The 11,659-nt window shown below is 37.4% G+C and overlaps 1 protein-coding gene across 1 annotated transcript in view; it reads left to right on the top strand.

The window, feature by feature from the left end:
* Positions 1-3,409: 3,409 nt before the first annotated feature.
* Positions 3,410-11,659, top strand: part of SYNJ1 (synaptojanin 1) — a gene marked incomplete at its 5' end in the record, with an annotated part of 50,112 nt that continues 41,862 nt past the window's right edge. Inside the window, 7 exon segments of the mRNA XM_008935101.1 lie at positions 3,410-3,496; positions 3,905-4,172; positions 6,543-6,768; positions 8,045-8,128; positions 8,929-8,990; positions 9,576-9,672; positions 10,866-11,035. Of these exon segments, the coding sequence (XP_008933349.1) occupies positions 3,410-3,496; positions 3,905-4,172; positions 6,543-6,768; positions 8,045-8,128; positions 8,929-8,990; positions 9,576-9,672; positions 10,866-11,035 (994 nt within the window).

Consider the following 11,659-nt stretch of genomic DNA (forward strand, 5'->3'; position numbering starts at 1 on the left):
ACTGTGTACCACAAGGAAATTTAAGGTATTGCTAAATAGCAAGTCATCACTTCTATTTTAGAAATAAATAAACTTGAATCTATTTAATGCAGTGGGTTAAGCAGAATCTGCTTTTAATTTCCTTTCTGCTTAACATCAGAACTCACACAAAGTAATAGAAGAAATACTGCCTCGTAATGTTTTGGGTCCACCTTTATACACAGACATACCTATGCTTGCACTGTCTACCCTTTAGTGCTCCTCTACAGTATAATTTAAAACCTGTCAAGTCCAGTGTTATGGATTAAAGTTGTCATTCCAGATGGTAATTTCTGTCTTTAGAAGTTGCATGCCTTAATTTGTTCTTCTTAGTGAATAACAGCATTTGATATTTTTTTTTTTCAGACAGCCTTGTTTGCTTACTTCCAGCTATTTAAAGATAAATAAATAGAAAAGCCAATTTCTCAAGAGGAAGTAGGTTCACTAATTTGTAGGACTTTATGTTTTTCTAAGTGCATATTTATACTAGCTGCAATTTTTCAAGATACAGAGCTCATAAATCAAAGTCAAAAGGATTCTCATGGCTGCAGGCCAACCTACCATTCTGAGAAGAGATGTTCTCATTCATTAGGAATGTTACAGAGGAAATGAGGAAATGCTTTTGGAAATGCTCTCTCCTTATGTCAGGATTACCTTAGCCTTCCTGAGGTTTAAATTCTAAGCTGCAGTTCACCCAGCTGGTAATTTCAGCTATTCACAGAGGAAACTGAAAGTTGGCTTTGCGTACGCCAAATATAAGGTATTACAGTGATGGGGTCTTAGCCAGGTATCTTTGTAACTTCAGTGGTTCTTGCATACCCAGCTGTATCCAGTGACTTTGCATGCTGAACGAAGTAGGAGAGCATAGATCTTCATGAAGCTTTAGTGCTTTGGTGAAGAAGAAATAGTTAAATATGATAATTATGGGGAGAATCTGGGTTGTTCCAGGGCACTTATATTCTTATTCACACTGTTTGGTATGGAGTGATATGGGAACCTGCAGATTTAATTTTAGTATCTTTAGGAATGGGAAATTCCACACGCAGTGGCAGTCAGTAATAGATTAAGCTCTGGCCTGTGTGTTTGGATTTTTTTCTTTTAGTATCTATAAATGAAAAGCATCCTTGTGGCTTGGAAGAGAAATGGATTTTTGGTCTAAACCAGCTGTACAACCACTTGCATGTTTTCATAGCATTACTACTTGCTCATGTCATGGCCCTGAGAAGACCACCAGCACTGACTGTCCCTGCCTAGCTCCCTGGGGCTTCCTTCAAGCCTGCCCACAGCCCCAGGACCCCATTTCAGTCCCCCCAGGGCTATCAGTCCCTGCTCCAGTGATGCTGCAGCACAGTGCTGGTCTCCAGCTCTCCACAGCCCTGGACGTGGGCCCTCCCAAGCCGGGCTGATGTCCCAGCCCAGTCTTGGTCTCTCCCTGTCCCTATGGCCTGACTGCTTGTCCTGGCGCTGTGTATCTGGCCCCGGTTACCCTCACCATGCCTGACCCTTGCCCACAGACTGACATCTGGTCTGTCTTCAGCCCATCCCCTCCAAGGTACTTGGGGCTGCCCCCAGCCCGCACTGCCTCCCTGGGGGAGCCCCCATGGCTACCAGTGCCCTGGCCCCCAGGAAGATGCTGGTCCCTGGAGTGTCCCAACATTTCAAAAGGAAGAAAATGGAAAGGAGTGTGCCACAGCTGTGTTTTGTTCCCAATTTCATCTTGGTTTTTAGAAAACTCAAGTGCCTTTCCTTGACATTGTAGCACTCCTGATTGTGGGAAGTTGCTTACTGTGTCTTACCCCAAAAACAGCCTGAGCACTGCTGTAGTCAAGCATCCAAAACGTTCCTGTGTAGCGTGGGTGGGTGCTGCTATGGTAAGGAAGTGGGAGCAGTGTGGTGCTCCCTTTTCTGCCATCAGTGCTCCTTTTGTGACTGCGTTCTTCTTAGCTCAGTTTCTTAAGAAAAAGGAGGTTTATGTGATGACCATTTTTTATCCCTCTGTATTGGACAGTGTCAGTCATTACCAAATCTCATAATTCTTTCAGGGTTCATGATTGCTGATGGCTAGAGGCTCAAATGGGTGCCCTCAACGAAGGGGAATTTGCCCTACAAATTTAGACGATAAAGTTGTAACCCATAGTAGGCGTGATGCAGTTTGCAAAGCCCATGTTACCTACTTTAGGCATTTACTTATTAAGGCTTAGCAAGGATAATGGGCGTTCTATGTGATGGAAAAGGAGAATAAATCCATAGAAGACAGAAAGCCATTGTTCTGAAATGTCATTAAATGCTGGTGGGCACCTTTATGAAAAATCTTGCAAAAAGTTTGAAACTAAACCTCATATTTCATTAATAATTTAAAATGCGAAAGAATGTGGCAGCTCCCTGGTTGCTGAAAGTTCAGTTCAGAAGAGTATGCTGACATCATTAAATGCTTTCTGGAAAAATGGATTGAAAGAACAAAGCTTTGAAGTTTAGAAGTTGTTCTTTCCAGCCTGTTGGTGGTCTGGTTAAGAAAAACGTGGTTTGGTGATGCTGACAAAATCACTGTCTGTAAACAATATATTTAGATTGGGTGCAAGTCTCAACACTTGTTACGGGTGAGGACTATGGTAATAATCATGCTGCTGTAACTTTCTTACCCTTAGCATCTGAATTGCAGGAATACAGCATGTCAGTGTAAGTAGTTAAAGAAGCTGTTTTTGAGTGCTGTATAAAGTTCTAAAGTGTATACTAACATTAACTCCCAGGTGAATCATGGTAAATATAATTTCATTTCTTCTAAAGCATTACATTTTTTTTTCCCAAAATGTCTATCAAAATTTTGATTTCCTAATCAAAGTCATTTGTTTGTTAATACTGTTATGTTGTGAACCTACAAGAGTTTTGATTTGCTTGAAATATATCTAAAACTAGATAAAATGCACTATTGATAATCTTGTTCACTTATCTGGAAACAATAGTGCCACATTATGGTTTTATTCTTAGAGAAAAGATTTTTTTTTTTTTAATGGGAAAAAAGCTCAGCTTTTAGCACTACTCTGATTTTAAGTAATTACAGGAGAGGAACCTCATGGAACTTATTTGTCTGTATTTTAGATGCCTTTTGTATTAGTAGCTGATGATTGTTAAAAATGCCATCATTCTTCTTTCTGGAGTTTTTGCAAGTCCTTTTTTTGTTGCCTAAAAACAGACTATGATCATGCTTCGTTATAAAATCAAATACTTATTTTCCATTATAAAATACTATATGGTCATACATTCAACTTTCTTTCCAGATGTTTCACGTTAAGTGGTACTTTTTTAATCTCCTGGATTCTCAGTTTAGATTCTTTCTCCCTGCCATAGTTCATGAACTTTTACATGATAAAACCTTATGTTTTCCTCTCCACAGCTTCTGCAGAAAAAGACACAATCAAAAGTACCTACTCCAAAGTAATGGATGCATATGGGCTCTTGGGTGTATTAAGATTAAACCTTGGTGAGTAAAATATGTAAAACCTTAATTTTTCATTTGGGACAGAAAGTTCTGCTGCTCCTGTAAAACTGCACAGCACAGGACTTTTTTTTGTAACAGGAACTGATCTCTTCTTAGCTTTTTAGTTTTTGTCTTTGTAGAATAACTTGCAAGTTTGGAGCACTTCTAGAAATGAGGGAGTGGTCAAAAATAACTTCCGCTTTCACAATCCCTATTGTTTGCAGCATAGTTTCTCCTGTTTGCATTTCCTTTTCTTCTGTAGAAGCTGAGCGTGAGTTCTTGACATTGCTTCGTTTTGCACTTTTTTCAAACAAACTGGGGTCAGATTGTGTGTATTTAAGCATATAAATGCATCAGTGTCACCCTCCACCAAGATTCATTCCATTACCTGTGACTCTTCTTGTTTTACAGGAGACACGTTGTTACATTATCTGGTTCTAGTGACAGGATGCATGTCTGTGGGGAAGATTCAAGACTCTGAAGTTTTTCGAGTTACTTCCACGGAGTTTGTGTTGTTAAGGAGCGATTCGGCCGATGAAGATCGCATCTCAGAAGTGCGCAAGGTTTTGAACTCGGGGAACTTTTATTTTGCCTGGTCTGCAACTGGTGTCAGTTTAGATCTTAGCCTGAATGCTCACCGCAGCATGCAGGAGCACACCACTGACAATAGGTTCTTCTGGTGAGTTTATAGTGTGTTTTGTCAAACGTTGTGTAGAATAAGATGTGTCTGTACAGAGTGATCTATGATAAGTGTTTACCCTTGTCTTTATCAACTCCTAAAGGTGCACCTTTGTCCCACAAGTGTTGGTGAGATAGAATAGCATTATTTTGACTCAAAGGACATAAGTATGTTACTACTGCTATGTTTCCATGGCCACTTCGAGTTTCTTAATGGGGAGCCACAGGTCTTCACTGCTTATGATATGATACTTTGGTCTGAACAGTTGTGATGTTGTGTTTCAGCTTCGGTGTCTCGTCATTCATCACCAAGTGTGTCAGGTTTTTAAAATGAGTGTGGTAATGGAGCTTTAAAGAAAATTTCAATATGTTGAACATTATGGATTCTAAAATATTGTTGTGTTTATGTATAGTTTCCAACTGGGTGTCCAACCTGTGACAGGGCTTTAATTACCCAGATCATTGTTTAATTACACAGGTAATTGTCATGTTGATGATTTTGTTGAAATAAAGCAGGTAGGCTGTGTTGCAATGCCCATTGCTTGGCTGATGAACTCACTATCTTTTTACAGAGTATTTTAAAATAAAGTACAGGTTTTCACATAGAGTATTCTTGGTAAAAGGAACACTGCTGTTTCGGTCAATAAGCAGCTTAAATAATGCCAGTGATGCAAACTGTCATGTAAGAAATTCTGATACCATATTTTCAGCCTCTGTTAAAAATGCTGTATGTATCCATGAACCTTGTAAGGGTCCTGAAGACTTGTCAGTATGCTGTCAGAACAGGTGAAAAGCTACCTCTTCCCCCCTCTTCTGTCCAATGCACAAGACACCAAACCAGCTCTGGTCTATGTGCCAGTGCTGCTCTTCTCTTTGCCATTATTTTGGTCAGATAGAGGAATATAATCAGGTTGCTATATAGGATAAAGTATATGTGTTAAGACAGAAAATGAGCCTCTAGCCTTCAGAAGTTGGTTTGTTATGGGAACCTAGTTGTTTGTGTCTCTCTGCATCTGGAAAAAGATTTGGCTCTCTGGTCATAAGTCAGTATTTTAAGGCTTGAGAAATGATGATGCCTGTTCACCCTGTCCAAAGAAGCCTGGCTGATTTTGACCCATGTTGTAAAACTGAAGTTATCTGTTTGTTTTGTTTTTTTTTTTTTTCTTCCAGTAAGAATCAGTCATTGCAGGGTCTAGATTGAATGTCCCAGATTCTGAGATCTAGAAATGTAAACACTAAAAGTCAGTAACAGAAAGTATTCTGCCTGTGCACTTCAGTAAGGTTTCTTGAGCTTTTCTATTCACAAGTTTCAGTCCCGGACTGCCCAGGGGAAGAATACTGTTTGTTTTGCCAGTCTCCTCTTGTAATGCATCTCTACACTTTTCTGTAAAATGAATACATACTTGACTCATGTGATTCAAATCTTCATTAATGGTTGAACTGAGGTGTTCGATGAGCTGCAGATTTTTTTTGCTCCAAACTTTATACCAAACATATATTTGCAATTATGGCAGTATTTTCTGGGTGATGACAAAACCAGCTGTCTTACTAGAGTTTACTTTTCGCTGCCATGAAGGAAATTACTTCCTTTTTATACAAGTAAATGTTTCCAAAGCCAAGCTCCAATAGAGTAGAGGTAAACAAAAAGCTCACAAACTCCAAAAAGTAGTCTTACTTTAGTGTTGCTTGGTACTACTTAATGCACAGATATATCCAAACTGTAGATTTTTTTCTTTCAGTTGAGAAGTAATTGGTATTAGAGGATGATACATGCAGTATATAATGTACCTGAAATTCATAATCCTGAAATTGATATATACAAAAATTTGAAAATCATCATGTATATTCCTGGAAACTTGTCTGGGCAAGTGATGCATTTTGGTGAGGTATAATAGAAATAATCATTGTATGTTGACAAGATATTTTTTTCTAGCTTTATTTTGTGATGGAAATTTGAATGGTGCTTTACCCATCACAAGAAGTAATCCTGTAATTGGAATTCTGACTTGATTTTCCCAGAGCATATAATCTTTGGCTTCTCAAAGCAAGTCTAAGTGGAGAAACATAAATAAGCTTGGAGTGTTGTTTTTTTCTGGATAAAGAGCAGAAGCTACAAGAGTTATTTTTTTTAAGGTCATTAAAATTCGTGGCTTCACCCCATATGCCTATTGTGCAAACATTTAAGATGTTCTCGTGTAAGCTTTGCTATTTCAAGTTTGTTTAGAGAAGAGTTATATCATAAAGTACAACATGCATATTTTCCTTTTCTTATTTGTAATAGTGGATTTAAAGTACAAGAAGTCAGTATCTTTTTTTAACAATTTGAGCTGTATTTTGTTTCCTTCCAGTTATTTTATTTTTTCCATGATAGGAATCAATCACTACATTTACATATGAAGCACTATGGTGTGAACTGTGATGACTGGTTGTTACGCCTCATGTGTGGAGGAGTGGAGATAAGGACAATTTATGCAGCTCACAAGCAAGCCAAGGCTTGTCTCATTTCACGACTGAGCTGTGAGCGGGCTGGCACCAGGTTTAATGTCCGGGGAACAAACGACGACGGTCACGTTGCTAATTTTGTTGAGACAGAGCAGGTATGTTATACTGCAGTGCACATTGCCTGGCTGATGAGCTCAAGATAAGCGTGTGCGTGTGGGTAGTTTTTTGCCCTGAATCAACAGATCACAGACAAAGTCAAGTCTGTGACCAACAGATATCAGAATAGTTCCTTTGCTGCTAAATAAGGAATCTAAGTAGGTTACGTAATTTGATGATCTTGGTTTGTAGTGTAGCTTAGGGTAAGGACATGCATGGGGCTGAGTTTCAGTAGCTTAAGAAGCTGTTATCCATCAGCTGAACTGTTGTAGGTGGCTCGTACTTCCTTCTAGCCTCCACAGCTGCAGAGATGCATGTGTACTTCTTTTGGCCTGAGCTACTAGTAAAGTAAAAGACCTTAGAAACCAGCAGATGAAATTTTCAGCAAATATGTGTTAGCTTGTTTTTCAGAAAAGGTAAAAGCATTCCTATGGTTACTTAACACAGCTCCTCTGAAAGGTAGTTTTTAAAGCTACTGTAATTTGGCTGCATGTGATTGCATACCTTTGCCTTTATTATACAGAAATGCAAGAAGCTGTTAAATCATTCTTTGCTGGCCTTTCTTTGCTCACATCTTATGATAGCCTAGGTAGCAAGACTTTTGTTCCTGCAACTGTGTTTATGTGACTAAGTGTCTTTGGTTCACTCACTGACTCTTGCCCAAGCCTAAGTGACTTCAGTAGGATTTTATCCATGAAGGGCTCTGCTTGTACACATCCAGTTTCAGGAGTTTAGTCAGAATTCAGTTGTTACAGTTTCTCTGTCCAAGTTTCTTGACAGGCTAGTGTCACTAAATGACTGTGGCATATCATTCCACTTAGTTTCCTTTCCTGTATACTTAACAGACCATTGTATTTTGGATTCCGATGTACAAAATCTGTGCAAGTGTTCTGAGTAGGCTGCATTGCTGTTTTCTGTGCCTTGATGTACACTTTTAACTGTTCCTAAAGGAAGGTATTACCTAGTTTTTTAAAACAGATTTTCCTTAGCACAAAAGTCTTTCATGCCCAGGTAAAAGCTTAATGTATTTTCTTAGGCATTGTGAATCATGATTCTGCAAGAGAGCAGGAGTGTGCCAGAACTTCTGTTATGAATTGTTCAGAGGGGATAGAGAGGAGAGTCTAGGGAACACAATTAATATTTCATCTTGTAGTGTGGAATATGTCATATGTAAATATAGTTTATTTGCTGTATGTTTTGTTAAGGCTAAAAAACCTAAAACCTTACACTCTGTAGTATCTATTAATATTATGCTTTTTTTTTTAATCTTAACAGGTGATATTTTTAGATGACTCTGTGTCGTCTTTCATACAGATTCGAGGATCTGTTCCATTATTTTGGGAACAGCCAGGGCTGCAGGTAAGCAGGAGATAGATTTAATTATATTGATAATTTGTATTCCTGTCTTTTTCATTTTAAACATCTTACAGTAGTGTTTAGGTTCTTCTGCACAGTTACATGTCAGGATGAGGTTATCCTTCGGGAGCAAGTTGGTGCTATTGTTTGATTCACCAGGCCTGCTACTCTCAAGTCTTTGAATGCTGCTTTGCATGAGACTTGAATGTCCATTGCTTTTTAGATGTTTTCTCTTTTAAGTTCTGAGTTTTTCTGTCTTACTTCAAATTGCTGTTTTAAAATTAAGTTACCTAGAACACCCAAAGAGACTGTTTTCTTGTGAATTGCTCATGAGAGTAAGTCTTTTTGAGAAGACAATATGGACCAAGAGTTACTGTAATATAATTTCATCCTGGTTTTCTTGAAAGAGGGATTATATCAGCAACTACTACTGTGATGAAATTTTTAAAGGGAAAGTTAAAAAAAAGTTTATGCTTCACAGTGACTCTAGGTTGTTTAGGTGTATAAGCATTTTGCAATAGAACTGCTGGAACATTTACATGTGTTTTACTCAAAACAAAAAGTAATTAGGTTATATGACTAAGTATATTAAATTAAACCCATGTATTTTAGAAAAAAAGAAGGCAAATTTAATAAAAGCCTATAGAAAGAACGCACACCCTGGCACGCAGAATAAATGTGGGAGATTTCCTTTAGAAAGCAAAAGGAATTTTGAGGCCACATTTTGGATCAAAAGAAGTCTTTGAAGAACGATTAATCAGATGTGCAAAGACAAATAATTTAATGTAATCTTCTTGTCACAGGTGGGATCCCATCGTGTCAGAATGTCAAGGGGTTTTGAAGCGAATGCACCAGCTTTTGACAGGTGAAAGAATGTCTGAGTTTTTGTTAATGCACTACAAACACATGATATGTGATGCATCAGGGGGACGGAATATGTTATTCCAAACGAGAGGCTTTGTTTATATAAATGTGTGATTCAACAAAGAAGCAAACTGCCTGGGCAGATTTTTCAAACTTCTGCAGGATTGCTTGTGCCTTCGAGTACTTTGTTCAAAAGTTTGAAGAAAAATTAAAATAGTGAAATACTTTATTAAAGAGAAAACAAAAGTTATAGCATGTTTACATTGCATAATCTGTATTTGTCAGCTGCTGTATAACAGTAGAACTTCTATTCGATTTTACTCCTGCCATGACACTCCAGCTTCACAGCCTTATGCTTTTGAGTAAATATATGTTGTTAAATTGGTGCTATTATCCTAATTAAATACCAGTTGATGGTTTTAGGCTATTATTAAGTTATATTGATTTGTTTGGACGTGACATAATAAAAGGCTTGCAGCAGTTTAATGAGAGCACCTAGTGTATTTCTGCAGCATCTCAGTCAGTGTTTTGTGTTACAATATCTGCATGCGAGAAGGTGAGTGTGGAATTGTTCTTCTGTTAACAGGCATTTCCAAACTCTTAAAAATTTATATGGCAAGCAAATTATTGTAAATTTGCTTGGGGCAAAAGAAGGGGAGCACATGCTCAGCAAAGCTTTTCAGGTGAGTATGACAATTCCCAAAATTGTATTTATCATAGAAGCACTGATTAAGTTACATAATGTGAAATTAATTTTTAAAAGCTCTATTTCCGATTAGTGTAGGATTATGTTCCTATTGGTTACTTTACAGAAAAAATGATAACAGCAACGTAGACAATGTTGAAGGATTTTCAGTTATTTTCGTATGTCATGCTTATTAGTGGCTTATTTTAAAAATAAATCTTCTTTGCTCTATAAAAGCGGTGGATAACTAAATCATACTTTATTGTATTTAATACTGTGATGCTTCTTTAAAAATCTTTCCCTTGGAATTCCTGGAGAGATATTTTTTTTTAAGTAACTCATTAATTTATCAATTTAAACATGAAAGCTGCTTCATGGTAAAATATAAATGTTTGATCAGAAGGTGTTGACTATAAGTGGCCATTTTAATGAATTCTCACTAGTTAGGTTAAAATTAACTGTCACATTGTAGTCCATAAATACTGACAATTTGGGAAGTTGTCTGAAGCCAGAGAACATGTCAATAGCCAACTGTTATTTCCCTTTCCCTTTTTCCTTTGTATTATAATGGTTGAATATCTTAGGCCATTCTCTAGTATCTTTTTTGTATCCAGCTCTCCTGCTAGGAGACATTCATGCTCTCAGATGCATATCAGTGCCTAGTGCAGGTCGTAGATTTACCAACAAAGATTGTGTGATTACCTCAAGATTTTTCAGGGAATATTAGGAAAGTTGTGCTCAAGCCACAGCAACTTAAATATCTTCTTTGTTTTTTTGAGTAGCAGTTCATGGAGTGTTTACTCAGTTCCCATTGCTGGCAGGTGTGTCTAACATGGTGACTCCTAGTGAAAGGAGTTTCCACTGAAAGGATGCTTTGCAAACCAAAACATTTTAACAGTATAAGAGGCTCTAGACTGTCTTTGTGATCCTTAGTATAGTAAGGAAAATATCTAACTTTGACTGTGACAAGAAAAAGAAATAACATAGGCAAAATAGTAATCGGTTCTGAGTGATTTGTTGAACAATAGTGATAAAAATGTTTTCATTTTACCTAAGAGGAAGCATGTAATATACAGGATAGCTAATAAAACAGCTTTAAAAATATTTGTATACTCTTATTTAACTTATACTACTCTATGTTCAGATATTTGTGTATTTATACTTTTTTTCCTTCTCTTTTTACTATATCAGAGCCATTTGAAAGCATCTGAACATGCAGCTGATATCAAAATGGTGAACTTTGACTATCATCAAATGGTTAAAGGTGGAAAGGCAGAAAAACTACACAGTGTGCTTAAGCCTCAAGTCCAGAAATTCTTAGAGTGTGGATTTTTTTATTTTGACGGAAAAGAAGTTAAAAGGTTTGTGTATATAACTTCTGTAAATTTCTTACTATTAAATTATGATCCCAGGATGCTTTTCACCCCTCAGCAAGAGGATAAGAGGAAAAAATTGTTACTTCTATTATTGTGTTTTTATCATATCCAAAATGATGCTTAGTAACTGAAATGAGTTACTTATTTTACTCTGTTAAAACTGTCTCATTCTGAATATGCTTTAAAAATACCTGAATGGAAAATACCTCTGAGACATCGATGGGAAATCTCTTAATTTCAGGCTTTTGACATCATGATTTTGGTGAAAAAGGGCAATTGTCTTTTTTTTTGTTGCACCCACCTGAGATTAAAGAATGAAATTTTTTCCATCTTCCTGTATAATGTTGTTCATATTTTCCTCGGTGGTGGAGCACACCATTTTCTGTTTGTTGCAAATGCTGATGTTCAATGCAGTCTTCTTCTAAATCTGTTTGCACCTGGATCCCCACTTTGAGAGATTCAGTTCCACACAAAGAATGAATGGAGTGCACATTTTCTGCCATGTGCTATGCTTCCCAGTCCTGCTGTATGTCAACTTCTGTCCCTATTTCCACACTCTTCTTCCTAGAGCAAAGGCTGTGCTTACCTCAGCAGGCAGTGGGAAGCAAG

Source organism: Merops nubicus, unplaced genomic scaffold, assembly GCF_000691845.1.
Source record: "Merops nubicus isolate BGI_N331 unplaced genomic scaffold, ASM69184v1 scaffold19482, whole genome shotgun sequence".
NCBI lineage: Eukaryota > Metazoa > Chordata > Aves > Coraciiformes > Meropidae > Merops > Merops nubicus.